The sequence below is a fragment of the Lates calcarifer genome, linkage group LG3 (genome assembly GCF_001640805.2).
Source record: "Lates calcarifer isolate ASB-BC8 linkage group LG3, TLL_Latcal_v3, whole genome shotgun sequence".
Taxonomy (NCBI): Eukaryota; Metazoa; Chordata; class Actinopteri; family Centropomidae; genus Lates; species Lates calcarifer.
The window spans coordinates 6,831,601-6,852,611 of record NC_066835.1 but is presented as its reverse complement, the minus strand read 5'-3'; the positions used below and the strand labels follow the sequence as shown (position 1 = coordinate 6,852,611).

Sequence of the window (21,011 nt, the reverse complement as noted above, 5' to 3'; positions counted from 1 at the left end):
GATATGTGTGTATGTGTGTGGGTGTGTGCGCGTGTCATTCATTTCAGCATTTAACTTCCTGCAACTAGCAACTCTGTGAGATCAACAGTTGCATTTTAGATTACTACAATTACAAGACAACCAATAATTTGTCAAAAGTGCACTTTGGTGCACTTACAAAGTCCTGTCACCACAGACATATTACATTAAAGCTTTGACAAGATAACGTTTTTTTTTTCCCCTCCGTCTCTCTGTCTTTGCTTCTGTCTCATTCTGTCAGCAGGGAAAGTGGGATTAAGAAAGATTGCAGTGCCGCGGGATCAATATGATGCTGACACCTCTCTGGCACTCTTGAAAAAAATCTCTACCCAGCAAAAACCCACTTACAGAGGGGGTCTAATGAATCACATACAGTAACCACTATATCACTTTAGCTTTGACTTAACCCCTGAAGACAGTCTTGTCTGCAATGACTATAATTGGAAATCCAAAAATAAAAGAAACACACATACTCTAAACCTCTCTCACTAAGGAACAAAAAACACCTGTGCTGAAACTCAGAATGGAAGAACTGCTAGTAATGTAATAAAAAATGCAATAAGAATCCTAATTTAATAGCCGACAAATGGCTAAAACATGCTGAAAGCATAATGTAACAACTTTTTACCTATAATATGTTATTATATGTTACTATGGTTTGTGACATTTTCTCTGGAAAATTTAATATGTTCACAAGTTTTTCTTTATTATTTTGTAGACTTTACACAAGGTATTAGCTTGTTCGCACCAGATAATAATTTGTTCTCACAAGTTAGTATCTTGTCTGCGTTGGATAAAAATGTTTAATCATTCAAGACATACAGCATGCAGTTATTAACACTGTGAACTGACGCTGACTTTCCCTCTATAGGTTTGACAGTGCAGCTAAGGCTTTTAGCGCCAAGGGACAACATTGCCTGTCTCCCCTGTGCCTCCCCCGCATTTATTGATGCAGTTGAGAAGGAGTTTTTATGGAGGCACGCTGCTGTGCAGGCCTGTAATTGCCGGTCAAGACACGTTCACCACAAGTTCATAAAGGTTCCTCTGTGAATATATTCAGGTTGGCCTAGTGTCACCTCATAACGAAAAAAAAAAAAAGACAACCTCCGTCTGATGAATGGGAGGAGGAGGGGTATTTCACCGCCACCCTTCACATACACAAACGCATTTGCGGCGAGCACCAGGTGAGAAGCAAATATATACTGACTGTACAAGCTCACGCATATACAGTACACACACAACCTGTCCTGCTGTTCCACAGAAGATTAAGATATATTACACTCTAAACTGGTGAGCATGTCCTTGCTTTATTTCACCTTGCAGGTTCCCTCCTTCTCTTTTGATCCCTCTTTTCTTCTTTCATCACTTGCCACAAATGTGACTCTAAAAACACAGGGATATTTTATGAATGATCATGAGTGTCAAAGCATGTGGAAGAGGACTCTGATTGTCTGATTGATGCGTCCTCAAAGGTGAAATGATTCACTTTAAATATCCGCTGCATCGCTCGCCCATATGTTCCCAGGAGTCCAGAATGACTCAGCCGTTACGACTTAAGGCACATGTTTGACATCTGATTCAAGTGTGGGCTATACTTATGAATAAATATAAAATCAGACATTTTCATTCTGCCAGGTCTGGTTTCAGTTGTTACAGGGATTTAGCAGAAACAAGCACCAATGTCTGCAAACAGCAGATCACTCCACTTGTATCAGCACAATGGTGCTTGATTCAACAAAAGCAAGCTGATTTGCATTGGAAAGAAGGGGTATTATCTGGCGCCCTTGGCTGATGTTGTCACGTTAAATTACTTGTCAGGATGGCTAGTTTTTCCAGAGCAGAGGCTAGATATGTGTGTATGTGTTTCTGCCCTTTGTTGTTATATTTGCAAGTAGAAAAGGGGAGGTTAGAGACACAGAATAGGGATGTGTTGTGGTTGAGCAGTGACCCAGATCAGACAGTGACATCTCCGTCCACTCAGGGGATGCTGAGGGACAAGATGTTCTGCTGTTACTGCAGCATGGCCACACTGCAAAACAAAGATTCACCTTAAAAGTCATTTTGTCCTGTATTTGTCTATATATTTTGTTTTTATCATAGCTAGAACAAGAGATGTGTTGAAATAACCTCTCCAATAACTATAAGAATTGATTTAATAAGCATTATTATTTGTTATGTCGTGATGTCTCTGTCTCTGGAAATGTTTTATTAAATCTATTTTTTTCTTTTCGAGTACTCTCGACCTCAGACCTCAGAATTTTCTGAAAGCTCAACGAGTCGTGACATGTCTGCTGACATTTTTAGAAGTATTAGCTAATGTCTGGTGTCCATGTTGCCATTACCTATTAGCAGTGTTCTCACAACTTAACCATTTGAACACCAAGCATACTGTGTATGCAACCTCTCATGTCGTAACTATGAGCTCATGAGTTCCATTTGAAGGCAGCACATGCTTCAGTGGCTAGTAAAACAATTAAAGGAGCTTTTTGTAATTGTTTTTACTGTCGCTACATAGCCAGTTAGCATTAACAGCTGTTTACTTACCAGTCCAGAGGAAATGTTGCAAGTTCAACATTAAACTTCATTCCATTACTTGGCAAGAGCTGTTTCCAGTGGTGGAAAGAAACAACAATGTTTTGCTTCTAGTTCTATCACTTCTTTTCTTCTACTGAAGCTAGTATGCTAACCAGCTAGCCCCAGCCCAGCCGGCCTGTCTTGTCAGTTTTTGATAATGACCACCACCCGCTCCAGGGAAGAAACCACTTTTGGCAGCAGAGAAAACTTACAAATAGCCTCTCTAAGATGAAGAAGCAGGTTCTAAGGTAGGCCCTGCCATACTAGACTGTCACTGTAAGCTAACATCTCCAACAAAAAACTAAAGCTAACCGCTGCCCTTTTTCAGTTGAAGGACCTGTTGAGATAGTTTTCTACAGTAGTGTAGGAGAACGACACACACATACACACACGCACACACGCACACACACACACACACACACACACACACACACATTTCATTACACAATCAAATGTAATGCAGTGACTTGGCATTAAAGAGCTGCATGTACTTGTCCTCACTGCCCTGCTTTTACAATCTAATTGCTGTACCCGGTGTCCTCTACAACAGACCACTGAGTGCACTGTGCTTTTGTCCAATTGATTTCATATGTTCCTTTCCTTCTAAGCCTCTCCTCTCAGCCCTCCCTCTCCCTACTGCTCAATCTTGGCTAATTACTGTGATTGATTAATCGACCACTGTGACGTCCCTCACAGTCATCTGAAGCTTAGTGTGTTGCCCCAATCACATTCTCAAAGAAAGACTGAGAGAGGTCAAGGTAAGGGCACACAGATCTGGTCAGAAAACAGTGATGTTGACCAAGCAAGGCACTCTTAAAACAATTTCCATGCAACTGCTATTCTCTTTTGATCACACCACAACAACAACAACAAAAAAAAACCTCTGGAGCAAGCCATCTTTCTTTAGGTTAGTAGCACTTGACCCAGGAAGTGAATTAAGGCTTCAAAGTGAGCTGTGGGATGAAGCATCAGTGAAGGCTGCTGCACAAACAAATGTACAACAACTGTTTTCACAAAAGTGACAGATGAAAGATGCAGGGAACAAGAGATTAATTGTGTTTGTGATCATGTTGATCCTCATCTCTAAATATAATTCATCAAATAATATAAGTAGGAAGACAGACAACACTGTTAAAGAGGATAAACAGACCCCATGCTCCAGTGTCCTAAAGGGCAGAATTAAGAGTTTGGGGGGGATTATAGATTAAAAAAAAAAAAACAGTGAAAACATTTGGATAAGAGGATTAATCACAAATATATTTTCTAATTGTCAAAAATGTACTACAGTAAAGCTACTGAGAAATGGACATCACTTGCTTATTATAAGTTGTTCAGTTTTTTTGCATAAGTGAAATAGTGCATCTCAGAAAAAGCCACCAATCCATTTGCAGGCCCAAGGCGCCAATGTGCATAACTTCAAATACGTCTCTGTGCGCAAATCATAAGCCATTAGTGCATCTGTGGGACTGTTAAAAGCGACAGATTGGATCCCAGTGGTGCAGTGCTTAGTAAACACAACTAAAGAGACACCCAGTCAGTGCACACTGATCTGGCCCATTACCTCTAACCTCTGCGTGTTCCCTGGTCTCAGTGGGATGGGGGCAGGGGGTGAGGTAACACATGGCTAGACATGCTTACACAGTCACATTGCTATCCAGGCTGCTTGCCTCAGGGGAGCTGGTTTATAGGTTAGACTAAATATTGCCTAGTAAATTGCTGCACCTGCTGTTTCTTAACATAATACAGATGATCAATGACAATTAATGATATATAATCATCAAGAAAAGAATGTCTCCCCTCATTCGCTGCAGTGTAATGTTGACAATACTGAAATAGGCCTGACCTTGAGGGGGAAAAAGAAAAAGACACAAGCAAGCCTTGAAGGTTGATAGAATAAATGGGTGAGGTTTGGCCCATTTTTGCTAACCTTGCTCTCTGCACTCCAAATCCCCTTTCCTCTCCAGCTCTTAGCCTGAGCAATGTGACAGAGTGAGTAACAAAGTGTGGAGTGCTGGGGTGAGCCAATCTGCAGCACGGCACCAGGTGTTGGAGATAATGTTCCGCTGGAGCATTTCTTGGCGGGTGGCACAAAGTTCATCACGACTGCAGTTTTGATCGATGGCACGTTGCAGATTGACTCCTCAACCAAGTGCTGTTGTTAATAAATCCTGACTCAGACAAACATACTTTGAGGGGCCATGGTGGAGAGACTGGCAACGACAGCTATTGATCCGCTGGTCGAGCTCAGGCAGATAAGCCGAACTATGGTTTTGGATGTATAAAGCTGACACCGCAGGGGCAAAAAAAAAAAATAAAAAAAGCATTCAAGATCACAGCAGAGATGACATTTTGAACTATTGGGTAAATTGAGATTAAAGCCATTAAAAGTTCTTTCCAGAATAGCATCTATTATTCATATGACTCATACACAGATTCTTTCCACAGGCTAACTTATTATTTATACTGACATAAGTACAGTATATCTGTCCAGCAGAATACGGCATACTAAAGGCATACTGTACCAGTAATACAACCATATATTAATCACTAAACCTATAGATTTGACGGAATATCACAAAATGAATCACTTCCTTCTATATTGGTGGATACGGGTACAAATCTACAATGGTGCAAAAACATACAACATAAAAAAATAATAGTTACTTTAGTGTTCATCTGCCATAAACAGCTGGAAGAATATAGACTGTCCATTTTGATGACCAGCAGTATCTTCAGTGTGGAGAATAGTGAAAGGTTAAGTGGTAGATAAGTCTAGAGAGTCTGTAGAGACAGAGGGAGGAAGAATATGTAAGACAGAGAGAAACGGGGATCTAGATGCAGCTAGATAAGAGGATGTGATCGATGTGGCTGGTATATATAACCCTCTCACAGCACGATTCGTGGGCTCTTTTGTTTATATCGTTGCCTTTGACGTGATGATCCTTGACGTGCATCGGCGCTTCATTACCATCCCTCACATCAGCTGTGAAACATTTCTATCTCGACCAAAGTTTACCTCCGCATCGAGCCTCCTCCATTGTTAAGTTTAGAGAAGTGTAGTTGCGGGGCTTTCAGATGTGCGCATCATCCCCATTGCAACAGACATGCAATGCTGGGGGAATACACAAGTCGACAGTAACCGGTGTTTGTGAATGCACAAATCAAAAGCAAATCTTCTGACATGCACCGCACAGATACCTTGGGCTGCATCTCAAACTCTGGGATCTGGAAAAACTTTACAGAATTCAGTGTACGCCATTCATTATCCACAGTTTACTTTTGTTTTGGTTGATTTGTATGTGGGCTTTATGATGAGAGCACCACTTATAGTAAATGACTACAGAATGTATAATGACTCTCAGACCAAACTATCCACTCAAATGCTTTATGACATTCACATAGCAGGGAGAGGGACAGAGAGAGAGAGAGAGAGAGAGACTGACTTAGAGAGATAGAGAAAGACAGCAAGAAGGAGAAAATCGCCAGAGTCAGACCCTCCTGGACGTGACCAGACTAGTGATGTTGCAGTGAATTACCGGTAAAGCTCCAAAGCGAAACGCTTCCTTTTACTCCAACCAGTCCGTGTTGTGAAAAACAGGCCACAGCATAAGGAATGGATAAAAAAAAATGTATTACAACACTCAGACCGAGAATATACGCCCACTCAACTATCACACGCATCCATTTAAAAAACACATCTATGCAAAGTGCGCCTGCATTCAGTGCCAATACTCATGCAAAAAATAACTGCCTTAGTGCCTTAGTGAGCGTACATTAAACGATGTTTTCGAGCAGGGGACTTTGGGGATCACGAGGAAGGGGGTGGGGGACAACCACCTATTCTTGTACTGCCAGGCAAACAATGGTCACAGGATGTGTTGCACAATCACTCACTCTGACTGTTTTATTACAGGAAAACACACGACTAGCAGCCAATAGTTTGACATGATGGACGCTGCCGTGGAGTCCCGCTGGTAATGAGTATAGGACGAGTGTGTTACCCCCATGGTGAACAGCAGTTAGCGTGCACACAGCACACATTTTCATACAAGTGTCAATACAAAAACTGTCATGGTTGTACAGATACATACACACAAATCTGGAGATGGATCATCTAAGGTAAATTATAACTGAATTTGTGCTGCAGTAAATCCAGACTTATATCTCATGAGCCCAACGTAAAAAAAAAAAAAAAAAAAAACAGAAAACTTTAACAATCTCTTTGAAAACACAAAAACAAAAAGTTGAGGTATTTATCTCCACAAAAAACGAAACATACTCATATTGCTGTAACTCCCATCGGAAGCCAGAAAAAAACAGCCCCCGGACTTAAAAAGCTGTTCGGAAGACTATTCGCTCACTCTCAGGTGAGTCGACCTAACAGCCAATCAATATATATCCAGTGTTCTGTACTCTGCTCCAACAACTCTTTATCTCTTCCTGTTTCATTCTCTCACACAGACATGCTCCCTCCACGGGTTGGGACAATTTGACACATATCAGCACTGCAGGGATAATCTATATCTTCACTAAATGTCAGTGTCTCAAGTCCATAAGGTATAGGGTTAAAAGGGAGGGGAGAAAGGATGGGAGGCTGCCTACAGGGATCTCAGATCTCCAAACAGGAAGGAATAAGGTGAATGCACTCAGGGAGGCTTTGTGTTGTCAGCCATGGATGCATGGAAAAAAAAAAGATGAAAAGAAAACTCTCTTGGGAAATATAGTTTCCAAAAGTAACCAAAATGAAGACAGAAGTTTTGTTCTGGAATACTTTCTGTAAAATGGTGCGATCACTGAGCTGTGATGCGGCAACAGAATGGCTGGGGTTTTTTTTTGTTGTTGTTGTTGAACCAAGGGAGTAATGCCAATATTCAGAGTGCTTTCAACTCCAGATTCAGGCACTTATTACTCTCTATTTACAGTATCCAAGGTGCTGCGGGAGTTGCTCTCAACATCTCAAGGGAGCGCTGCTGGTAGATGAAAATGTATTACGGTGCTTTGCAAAACAATTGAGCGCCAAAGAATATTACAAGTCAAATAGCTGTGAGTTCCACTTAGTAGTGAGCGGGCGAATGAGCATCCGGCAATTGGTGAGCGTCAGGCGTTATTTACATTGCCTCAAAGTGGATGGTGATGGGGAAGAAAATCAATGTGGATGCAAACAGCATAATGGCAGAGTAATGCATTCCCCTGGGCAAGCAACACTGAAGAAGCCCTGTCAGGGTAATGCCGAGTGGAGGCGGAATTCAGTTGCCGTTTTTACCAACCAGTCCCGCTGCCACATTCAATCCGCATGCACATCTCAGCTCCCGAAGTCAGCCTTCAAGGCTGTCTTTTCCTGCTGCCTTTTCCAGAATGCTAACTCTGCAGGGCCGCCAATCAAATCGCTGGATGGTAGGGGTAAACAGGAATGTAAGTGAGCAAGATCAGGTTCGCATATGCAAAGGGGTGACGATTCTGATGGTGATTGATAGTGTTTACTGTGGTTCATTCTCTTCCTCTCAAAGCACAGACAGACACACAGATGCAACTAGAGCACAAGGAGCATGCAAACTTGACCTGCTTTCGTTTGAGCTGTTGCAGATCAATTGGGGAAGTGTGTTTTTTGACCATGAACCTTGGCCTCCCTCTTCCTATTGGACCACTCCACCTGTCTGTCATTTATCAATCAATACGGCTCCTAGAACTCCCCGCAGATTGAATTAAGTAACCAGCAGGGGGGTGGTCCTGAACTCTATACACACTCACTAGCTGTGAAATGATAAAAGTACATGAGCACTTTCATCCTTGCTGTTCGGTCAGGCCACAAGGATATATCAGTTCCTGCGTTTGAACTTCAGATAACAGATATGATCCTTAAAAGTGGTGAAAGAAGATAAGAATCAAGAGGAAAAAACAAGAGCCAGGTATAAGTTATATGCATTTTCTTCTCTATGTTGAATTGTAAACCCAAATTCACAGTTAATAGCGCACCTGAAGCACTTTAAACTCAACTATAACTCATCCCTGTACAAACCAGCATGATTAAATCACAGACCAGTCCAATTATCTGGTGAGAGAAGACAGGAAAGCACAATCTTCAAGGCCCGCAGAGTAGAGGGCTCGCTGCGCCATTCACTGAGGGGATGTGTGCTTTAGGTCAGTGCCATCATAGCGCTCCACCTGACCTCTCTAATTAGCCTCCAGCTGGAAAGTCGTAATCCCTCCACCCATCTATCTAACCCTCCACTTCCACGTCCATCTTCTCTTCCAAAATGTCCTGCCCTCCTCTCCACTCCTCTTCTCTGGTGTTCACTCATTCTCATTGTTTGACCCTGTCGCCTCCTTTGTCTGTCCTTACTGCTCCCAGCCCACTCTAAAATTGTAGCTATGCAGCTACTAAGATGCCTTAGAGATAAAGTTATTGCGCTGAAAATAGGCTGGTGAGTTTTATGTTTTGGGACTACACTTCTGAAGTCAACGCTATGTGGGTAAAACCCAAGCCAGCATGACTAGGAAAAAAAAAAGAAACAATAGAGGCAAGCCAGCATGTCTGCACCGTGTCCTCTGTCCCCCGTGCTGCCTTTCCCTTGCAATGTGCATGATCAACTGTGACTTGCGCTCTGCATCGCCTGCCAATAGCCTCTTCTCCCTCTTCTTTCTAGTCACCTTTTTTTTTCTTCCCCCTCACTGTTTCTCCTTGCTCTTTAAGACACTTTAGCCATGCCGCAGGTGCACCAACGTAGGCGCCCCCGGCAACAATCGCCACAAAGATGACAGACTCGGCAGAGATTCAGGCACCCCACACGGTAACAGAGAGCAAATCAAAGTCTGGGACAAGGAGCTGATGATATTGTAAAATGTGCAAAAGAAGCATAGTCAGGCTGCCGTCTGTGGGAGTCTGGGAAGCGATCAACTCTCAGTTGGCCGAGCCAGAGATTCAAAGAGACTTTAATATCAGACTACAAGGCACAGTTCTCAGTTTTAAGAGCACTGAGAGTCAATCAAGTTCTTCTCGTGAAGTGTTATTGCTTAACTACTGAGTGAATGAGTGAATCTGACACAAGTTTCCAGGGACCATCTCACTCCCAAGTTGACTCCTCATATTTTCTTTCTGAACCTGTTTGCTGTATCAACAGTCCTCTATCCCTCTGTCTGTCTGTGTATTTTAATGGCTTAGCCAGCACTACCCATTGTCCCTTCCAGCCAACTGCCTGTGGCTGCAACTTCAAAGTCTCCTCTGTCTTTTCTTGTTTATCCGAACTGCCAATCTCCTCCGTGGTCCTGAAACTAAACCTGCATTTTTAACATTTCATTCGAGACAGACACTGGATTTTCTCAGTGCACAACAGGTGCATCCATCCACCTGTATTCAACCCCTATTTTTTAATGCTAATATTAGCCTTGTGAGTGAAGGAGGCACAATGTGTCTGAGAGAGTGTGAAAGGGTACATCTGTTTGTGCAAGTTCTAAGTGTGCCAGCACAAATATATGGAAGTGTGGCTGACAAGTGTGAATACTTATGTGCACATGTCCATTTGCGCCCATATGGGCTCTACTCTGTGTGTGTGTGTGTGTGTGTGTGTGTGCGCGCGCACGTGTGTGTGTGAGTATGTGTGAGTGTGGGTAAAACGACACTATGCGGCTGGCGGTGGTAATCGAGCTCACTAATTACTTCCTGAGCTGAGAGAGTTGTCAGAGAGAGGAGGAGCTGCCACAGATGGTGAGAGACCCACACTGACGCCAGGATATCCTACCTCTTCATCATTAGAGCTGAGCATGTGTGTTTGTGTGAGGCTGAGTAATTGAGAGAATGAGTGAATGACCAAGATTGAGTGTTCATGATACAACATGATACAGCCTGGTGGGGGGGGGGGTAAAAGCTACAAACTGCATATAAAATTAGTATTTTATTTTCATTTCAGATACCACCAGTTGCCTTTTATATTGGATGACCCTGATGTTTCAGACAGCTATGGTCCAGCCAGTCACCCTGAGTTCTACTGGAGCTAACCCACACCCATCCACCTCCAACCACACCTCCAACCACACCTGCCTGTGAGCAGGTGGAGCATCAATGCACTCTCCTTCCCTTCTTCTCCCGAAAGCTCACCTCACTCTCCAGACAAAAAGTGCTGCAGGCTGACTACTCACCACTGTGAAGAGCCCTCCGTGCCGCTGACCTCCAGCAGGTCGTAGTCGTCCTCCAGTTGAAAGTCGGAGAAAACCAGGGCGATGGTGTCTCCCGGCTCGGCCAGCACGGTCCAGGTGCAGTCGGCGTTGTTGTTGTATTCGGCGGGGTAATTGGGAGTGGTGATCACCCCGCTCTGGCCCCGCAGCGTGCCGCCGCACCCGTCATCTGCTGCAGAGGGAGGGAGCACGGAGGAGAGAAAAGGTTTAATATAAGAGGGAAATATAAACTCACAGACTTGTGGTGCAGAGAGAAATTTAAACAATACGAGAGCGAGGGTAGTAAGAGGCTAATAAACACAAAATACAGCTTCGCTTGACCCATGAAGTAGTCATACTAAAATCTGAGTAGGCCATTTTGAATTATTCAGAATTATTATTCAGAATTGGCACTATACTGGGTCAACGGCACGGCACTGATTATATGAGCACTCCTTCTGTAATACCTGCTTTGGAAAAAGATTTTGGCGTGCATGGCGTGCATAGCTTTAGAGACTAGCTAATGGTACAAACCATACTGGAAACTCAATTTGTTGTGAGCTTGTGCAAAAATGCAGCTACTTCCTGTCACTTGTACCCTTACTCTGACCCTAATCCCCACACATGCATAGAAGAAATCGGGTAATGGTTCAGACTGAAATAGAAGAAATAGTTAGAAAGGCCCATGATTAAATGCTCTCTTAAAGTAAACAGGCTCACTCTGTAATGAGTGAGAGACCATCTGATGTTGAAAAGTACAATGTATGATGTCATAATTCTATAATTTTACAGAGTTTCCGTGAAAAATTAATTAGCTAAATGTAAAAAAAATGCCAAAAAGAATAACCTCTGGAAAGATACCAATTAGGCTAAATTATAATCAAACCTACTAAATTCCTTTGAGAAAATGCTGTGAGAACAGAGATGCACATGACTGATAATAGTGATGACACAGACATTATGATTCAGCAAGAAAAGTCTTCCAAACTGTGTCACATAGGCTTAACTTAGTGGAAACTTGGGTGATTTTTTTTTTTTTTTTTTTTTTTTTGCTAGGAACCCTGTGTGCTTTTTAGCATTTAAAATATATATATTTTTTATTTCTTTGTTTTGCTTTTTTTCTGGCCACAAATTATCTTTTTGCTACGAGCCAAAGTGCAGATTTCCAAATTTAGGAGCATTAAGAAAATGTGCAGTGAGTTACAGCATACTGTCCCTTTGTCTGAGATTTTCGCCACGGGCCAGAGAGACGCCAGTCACAGGGTTTCAAAATGCCCCACAGTGTTTCTACAGTCAGCAGGGAGCAGGGTAGGATGCGTGATGCAACCTAATGCAACGTGGGGGGAAGTGATTAAATTCTGATTAATTCAGATTTGTGTTAATCAAGGCAATTCTTCCCTCCTCAAGACTGCTTTAAGGAGACCATTAAATAATAAAGCATGCATTTAAAGTCTTGCCAGGATAATTCCCTCTGCCCAGCTTCTGATATGTTCATTACAGAGTATCATGTGATATCTGTACTCGTGGAAATGCAGACTTCACAGCAGTATATGCTGGTTAATACAGGGGACACATCATACTTCCACATTATTATTGTATGTGAATTTGTGTGTATGTGTGTGCTAGGATGGTGTAGGATTCATCAGTGGGTGGCCAGCTAGCTGCGTGGGGTGTTTCAAAGAATGAAGGGGGAGGAAAGGGGAGGAGGGGCTCAGAAGCACCTGGCCCTGTCTATCATCCATCCTGCCTGTCACCACGGCAACCCCCCAGGGGGAGGGCGAGGGGGAGCATACAGACGAGCGGAAACCTGTGAGGTGTGAACTCGAATGGGAGGGAAACCACGACACACAGGGGCGAGGAGAAGGGGATGAAAAGGATGACAGGTGACAAGAGAGGATGGGTGAGAGAAAAGTGCAGCGGGGGAGGAGGGTGGACAATGAAGAAAGAGACAGAGATGGTAAGGCAGAGGGAGGGGGGGGTGACAGGTGATTGTTGCAGTGGGAGTGACAGGAAGTAGAAGGCAGACAGAAGAAAGGATGAGGAAGTGCATTGATATTCTACACAGGACGGTTTCGTCACACTTGAAGGGAAGTATCTGACTCTCTCCCAGCTCTCCCCTTCACCTTGACTCGCTCCTTCGTTCTTTACATTTTTGTGGCCACCGCAAGCCCTCTTCCACAACGGAAAATTAAAAGTGGCTGTACCAAGGACCATATGAAACAAACAAACAAACAAAAAAAACTCTTCAGTATATGAGGTGTGCAGAAACATATTCAATTTCCTCCCTCAGTCAATTGTGAATGTCAAGATTCTTCCCATGGTTGAACAGTACATATTTTCAGGCTGTCACACAGGATGTCATGGTTTTCCATAAAGCATAAGGAGCCGCTTCAATTCCTCTGAGTGTCACGGTAATATGCGGAAGCAATGTGGGCAATGCAAACAAGCTATAAGACTCTTATATGTTTTTTTTTTTTTTTTTTTTTTTTTTTTTTTAAATGGGACAAGTACAATAAACACAACCAGTGAAATGCTTTTAGAATACAGCATGTGCACACACCAAAGATAACTAGTGATGCTGTAGGTAAATGCAGTGAACTTGTCAGCGGTAAGCCTTTTTTCTACAACAAAAATCACTGTTTTCGCTCCCTAAAAAGGAAGAGAAAAGAGTGACGGTGCGGCATAAAAGAGATGTTAAATCGCTACTCATGTGTGGATTGTGATGTAGTTTTTGAGCTCATAGGTAAGGGGAAAAAATTGATGAGCATAAGACAGGCAATGAAAAAACATTATCAGTACCATCAGTATCAATGGCTTGTTATTATCTCTGGCCTGACAGTGCTGGCACACTGGTCCTCTCCTGAGTCCAGACTGGTGACTGTGCCAAAATGTTCTCCCCACCCTGTGCTCCCAAGGTGCAGCGTGAGTTCTGCTCTTTACACATATGGGCAAGCTCTATAATTGGAGTGACATTAACAATACACTTATGCATTATGAGGGAGCACTCAGGTGTACATATTGATTTTTTTATGTGGCACTGGGAGACCTCAATTAATCACAAGGGAAAATTGCCAGTTTCTAAAACTTGTTGGCATATAATTTCTGCTGGAAAGGTGGCATAATCACATCCTCGAGTGCTTGAGTGTTTTTTTTTTTTTTAAATACTTTTCAGTAAGGAGCCGAGGTTGGGCAAAGAGGAGGAGAGCAAAAGACCTAAGTTTGGGTCTGAACGACAAAATGTTAGTGACTTACAGAGACAACATTTAAAGAAGGGAGATGACAGAGTTCTTGTAAGAAATGTACACACAAAGATTTCACGTTTAGATGTAGAGCACAGGCATGTGCATATGTCTACATGTGACTGGGTGGGTGGGGACTGTGCTGGCGCAAGGTGCCCAGCCATGTGTGCTCCTATGTGGGCTTCCTGACTCCCAGCCTGGTTGCAGATGGCACAGTGTCTCAGCGCTCTGCTCAGCAGGCACACTGACTCAAGCCATTGGCCACATGGACACACAGGCAACACGCACACACGAGACAGCATTACGCAGACTTGCATAGGTATGACGTGTGGATGCATTTCAATTATGTAAGACTTCACTTTTATACAAAGTGTAATCCTGTAGAAATGACACACAATGGTATCACATCTGCTCACAGCGAACTATTTTCAAGAACTGTGTTATGTTGGGTCAGACGACGTGCACTGGCAGGTGTCGATGCCGCAGGGGTGCTTGCTGACGGTGAGGGAAGGACAACTGGCACAAGCGCCTGACTGGGAGCTAACACATGAGGTCCTGTCATGGTAAATAAGATATCAGTATAACCACAGAAAACCATGTTAGGTCATGTGAAGGCATGTGTAAACATACAGTACGTGACTGTGTGTGGGCTGAAAGACGGGTTTTATGAACTGAAAAATAAAAAGACTGTATAAGCAAGGTTGCTTGGTCTTCATTTCAACAGGAAGGTCAGTGTTGCCATTTACAATATAGATTCTTTTGTCATGGTTTCCAGAGGCGATGGATAAAATATCATGTTGACTGTCATATTTCTATTGTATGTTTTAAATGATGTTATTTAGGACAATGGGTCCAACCATTCTGCAGTCAGTTTGTGTAACCCAGACTCCATCTTTACAGTTGATAGTAAAACAAACTCTCTATGTCTTTTTATTTTTGTTCTTCATCTATTTTTAAATATAATTAGTCATTTATCAAATATTTATCAAACAAATCTGGTATATCTGTGAGCTGGCTGTCAGCCCTGAGGGTTGTAAAACTACCCTACAGAGTCTCTTAAACTGGATATGATTAAAATGTTTGCTCTGTGGACTGACAGAGTTCAAGATTAAGCCTGGCGATGATACAAAGTCATCCACTGTCCCTCCTACATACCTCTGCAGTAGGGAAGGGGGAAATCCCAGGCAGCAGTACCAGCCGAAGTGGCGAGACAGGACAGGGTGGTGTGACCCTCCAGTACGTAGCCCGGGCTGCAGCTGTAGCGGATTTTGTCCCCGATGTTGAACGTGGACCCCTGCTGGTGGCCATTGAGTAGTTGCCCAGGATTACCACAAGTGTAGCTGGGCAGAGCTGGAGAGAGAGAGAGAGAGAGGGAAAGGGAGAGGACAGTTAATGAGGCAGTTTGCTGTTGAGTTTGTGTGTGTGTGTGTGTGTGTGTGTGTGTGTGTGTGGCACTGCGTCACGTCAGTCCTGACAAGAGCCAGAAAAGTACAGATACATAACACTTACACACATACACTCAGAGCCATCTGCTCACAGCGATGTATCTGACCCAAGCAATGACTTACTTCAAAGATACACTTACACAAATAACACATTTTACACACAGTATATCCACCTTATAGACATACAGACTTACATTTTCCTTCTTTTACTACCTAAAGTGCTTCAGAAAACCATTAAAGCCACTAAATCATTCATGTTGACCATCACTGCTTGTACAGTCATGTACTTGCATGCAAATAAGTGAGCTCAGTATTGACAGGACCCTGTCTAATTGTGTGTTATTATGCAAATCAAGTTCAAAGTTAGTTCAGCCAATCTCCCATTCCTGAACCTCAGTTGCTGCAGTTGTTATGTTCCACTAAAAGACATGGTTGTAGCTTCTGTTCTCCTTGATGAGATGCAGTAGTCTGGGTAACCCTATGGAACACTGGCTGTGATGCTGTATAGGTGTGTAGTGGGAGGTTTTGTTTCTGCTGCATCCCAAGCAATAAATCCCCAGAGCATGAATAAAACTGCCATGACCAAACATGCATTACATACCACACACATACAGACACACACACATACAGACACACACACACACACACACACACACACACACACACACACACACACACGTGTGCACCCTGTCATCCAGTTTACAGTCCCAGACACACACTCCCACACAATGAGGGATCTGGCCAGAGCATGTGCTGGACTTTGGATGAAACTCAGTCTCTCCACAGGGACTGGGCTGAACTCTGGAGAGGACAGAATGGCTCCTATAGCTACAGCGACAAGGCTTCCTGGCACCTCACCATCACACTCAATGTACACTCACATTTCTACCCTATTGAATGTCTCCAGCTTCATAACGGATTACAAAAGATTATAACATTTCAAAGGAAATCGGCTTATTTTGGCTGCACAGCAAAATGTTTATCATAACAAGAACAATCATCAGTTTGGAAAAAAAAATCCTTTATATTAAGAAGAATACTAAATGACATGTTAAGATGTTAGGAACTGTCTTTATCTAGAGAAGATATAATGCAATGGTCATTTTTAGCTTTGTATTTTCACATGTCAAACACAAAAACTGGCATGTACAGATAATTTACGGCCTAAAAAACACATTGTTTTGTTTGTTTTCATCTTTTCCTCTTCTAGCCCAGTAAGCTAAAGCATACCTTACAGCAAGGTCTAACAAGGACGGTTCAGTCATTTTACCCAACAGTGCATCCCAGAGCTTGAGCTGTGGAATTAACTGGCTGGTAAAATAAATAGACTGCAAACAGTTTGTGTCCAGTCCACCTATCAGACAAAACAAACATGACCTCTAAGTGCTTGATTTCAAATGTGCATGTGTGTGTATCTGTGTTCTCATCGCAAAGGTGACCTTAGCTGTGATGCCATGAGACAGAGTAAGGCCTTTAGTGACACTATCACAGCTTGGATATGAATTCTGACTTTCTGTGTTCATGTTTGGCAGTCTACTGCCGTCGATGGAGGTGGTGAGAGATTTGCAAGTGGCAGAGGTCAAAACAAAGGCAATGTACTGTTGTTTCACCTTTGTGTTTTGTTTCACCAGAAACATCTCTACCAGACTCCATTGACAGAACCCATAATTTTACCTTACAGAACATGGTGGCTGCTGAAATCAACTAGCTGTTCTGTTTATTTATATTACTTATGTAAAGGATCTAAATACTTCTGCCATTGAAAATGACACAAATAACACAAACAAACTTACCGATTTAGGCAGCAGTACACCAGTAACTCCCATGTTCTGCTCAGTAAAATTCCTCTTTTTGTCAATGGAGTCTGGCAGCAATATATAGCAATGTTATCTTACTCTTAAATTAAGAGTCTTCCTTTGTAGGAATCCTATCCATAATGTTGTCAGACAATTGTCATAACAATCTGAGGCAAAAACAAGCTTTTTGGCCATTTTGATCAAAAACGTGCCAGAAAAAAATCTCAGTGGCTAACACAGTCCCAACCTAGCATGTTTCATAGTGATATTTACCCAGTTACATTTTGAACAACAGCCAGACTTAAGATATATAAGCACAAAGTACCTTTGGTTCAGAAGTTTAGTGTCAGCATTGTTGGCCAACAGCAAAACATAGCAGCCAAATCCTTGCTGTCATCCACAACATTTCCCTTCTTTTCTAAAGAGGCTCTTAAAGGGTAAAATAAGCAATGACTCACTTAGTGTAGCAAGACTGCAGCTGCACGTTGCACTTGTAACTCCAGCCCAATCAGTGATCTCACAGCAGGTGTTTTTCATCATCTGCTGAAGGCAGAACACCTGCTCACCTGCTTCAAGGATTCTGCCCTAAATTACTCAATACTGATTTACCTTTTAAAGTGCCTGGTTTGTACTCGGGTTCTCTCCCTCTGGTCTAATCCGATACTCTACTGATGACAGACTGACTTGTCACTTTCAGGCTCCACTGTGCCATAGCCTTTATTTTGACCAGCCAAGGCCAACTTATTACAGCTTCCCCTTCATCACAACCAGATTAGCATATACACAAGGACCGATTAGCATACTATCCACCAGGATTTAGGCTTCAGTGCCACAGCGTGGCCAGAGGGGGCCCTGGTGGCATGCAGGAACAGTAACTTCTTCACCCCTGCAGTTGTGATCATGTGACCTTGTGTCAGAAGCGTTTGACTCCGAGCGGTATTTCACAAACTGGGGGGGAGGAGGGTCAGTTCAGATAAAACAGAAGGACAGAAGAATGAAGTGTGGTATATATAGGGACAGAGCACGTTCTCACAGCCAGACATTTTAACTTGTCAAACACGCGTGCAACTAACAACATTAACGCTGGCCGCGTTCCATTGAGATGTGCCAGTGCCAGGGCCCTGATATTGTACATGCTGGCTCACTGGCATGGATTACTGGCACGCCTAAATGGAATGGAGCCATCATTAATGTTATTAGTTACACCTGTGCTTTTCTTGCCATGACAAGTCAAAATGAGAACTTCTATGGGTGGGAAAAAAACAAACAAACAAAAAACTCTAATGATGGCAGATGTGTGAGAAAGAGGTGGTGTAAGCAGGGCTATGAGAACGACAGGGGGAGAAGTGTGTGTGTATGTGAGAGAGAGAGATGAACAAGATGACTGATTTCATTGCATTAAAACTGATTGAGGGCACAGCACTGAGTGTTGATGCGCAAGCATGTACTTTTATATCCGAGCACATATGTGTGCGTGTGTGTGCACGTATGTGATATTCTCATCACACTCTCCATTTCAGGTTATTAGTTTGGGCAGTAAATTAAGTCTAATGGTGTCATTACTGGTGCAATCCCCAGAACAGGGCTCTGCCTGAAGCACTGAAGTGGCAAATACTTTTTTTTTTTCCGCCCTTTTTGAACCGGATTGAGAATCATCAATACTATTTTTATTCCCACAATGTAAATATATCTTTCACCGATAAACACAGAGTAAAAAAAACTGACAGTATTTGATATGGAGCATTGAAACAGCAACATTCATTGTGCATAATATACCTAAAAATCATGTTGTTTTATTCCCCGATTTGTTTCCGACAGATTTCCCACCAAAGCAGATCTAATAGTGGTAGAATTTTTTAGCAGACAAAAATACCATTCATACAAAGGTAATGTTTCTTTTTTCACATATAATACAGCAAGAGAGCCTTACTGAGTATCTACTGAATGTAGTCAAAATCAGGAAAACAAGGCAGCAGTGTATAAAAAAAAACAACCAGCAGTTTTTTGCACCGTGTGCTCTAAACTCATTTATCACAACCTCTTCCATTTATTTCTGCAGGCTAAATCCTAAACAGAGAGAGAAAATATGAAAAAGGGAGATGCAGAGGGAGAAAGACAAAAAACAAACACACACACGAAAGAGCTTGAGAGAAATAATGAGAAAACAATTTCAAATATTTGCGAGACGACTTCACATTACTCTCCATTAATTTCTACCCCCTGCACTCGCTTTCATACATCAGAATTATTTCTATTATTCTACGAGCTTTACAGCCTTCATGTGGAAACTTAGCAGCACTGATTTCTGTTTTAAAACAGAGGGGAGTGATTCTTCTGTCATCATCACGTGGACTGTTAGACCCCACCCCACCCCCACCCCCCAGTCGCCCAACCCCACAGCAGCAGCACTTAGGTGTTTGTCATGGCAGGTCCATAAGTCACTAGGATGGGAGACTGTGACATGGCCCGTCCCTGGGGCCCGGATGCTTTAAGCTCTTCCACTGCTGAAACGGCAAAGGATGCTCCTCGTCCATCAATGCTTCCCCTCTCTGCGGCGCACACCGGCTAACGGTGGAGCCATACGCACAAGCTGCATGTGTACACAAGCTGCACATGCACACACATACTGAGATCAAGCAGCCCCACCATCCATCACACCATCCATCCCTTACATCATTCGCTTGCATTCCATCCTTCCTTCCCTTTTCTCTTCATCCCCTCTCATTCCTGGCAACTGGGATAAAGGACAGCGGAGAAGGAGGGGGTATCAAGCTCGTCTCCTGTGGGATGACCTTTGACCCTAATAAGACCGGTGTGCTCTCTTCCTGAGTGTCTTCAAACCTGTTCCTCAATTTGTCATCTGTTCTTTCTCAGGAAAAGGGAATAGCTACATACCCTTGCACACTGCAGAGCCCATTTGTCACATTATAGTTTTTAAAAAAGCTTATGCTGCAAAATAAAGAGATCTTGAATGTGTAATATAGCAAAAGTATCTGGAAGTGTTTCCATATTTAATAGATGGCAACAGTTGCTGCAAATGGCGAAATTCGGAGATGGATAGAAAGAATGGATTTCTGCTATATTCTAAAATAGATTAGTCAGGAGAAGAACCCAGTCCCTGAAGTGAGCCAGAAGTAATATTCTGAGGGAAAGGGCAAGAAAAGGAGAGAATTAAAGCAAGAAAAGTGTGGGCGAGACAGAGACAAACATGTGGAGACAACAGTTGGCGAGACGAGCCTGTCTCGGTACAGTTGACGCAACATCACTCTGTCTGCCGTGCATCAAACAGCCAAAGAAGACGCGTGACTGACAGTGTAACACAGCAGGGAAAGTATTTGCACACATATATGCCTTGAGAGGTACCATGGAGGTGCAGAAAACAGACAGAGGAATTTGCTCTTTTCTCCTCCAATCTACATTACTTCTCAGAAAGTCAAAGTTCCATCTTAGTTTAAGTAAACAAAGCAATAAAGGGGGGGTGGAAATGTCTGGGATAGTGATTAAGACTGACTCATATTTTGAAGTAAGAGAGAAAGAGAGACAAAGATGCGGATAGACAGATGGTAAGAAATAAATAGTTGCAGGGATGTTGGGAGAAACAGCTTTGTCATCAATAGGGATGAGCTACATTCTGCAGCACCTGGCTCTAAATTAGTCTCCAGCAAAAGGAAGCAGTAAGACAAGATGACCATACAGTGATTCACAATTTGATGGGGTCTGCTGGAGTTTAAGAAACCCAAACCCATGTAGCCACTTCTGTACTCATCTAAGTATGCATCTTACATCAATCT

At 42.8% G+C, this 21,011-nt stretch overlaps 1 protein-coding gene across 1 annotated transcript in view; it reads right to left on the bottom strand.

The window, feature by feature from the left end:
* Positions 1–21,011, bottom strand: part of csmd2 (CUB and Sushi multiple domains 2) — a 223,016-nt gene that overhangs the window by 146,152 nt on the left and 55,853 nt on the right. The window contains 2 exon segments of the mRNA XM_018701481.2: positions 10,726–10,933; positions 15,135–15,329. Coding sequence (XP_018556997.2) covers positions 10,726–10,933; positions 15,135–15,329 — 403 coding nt within the window.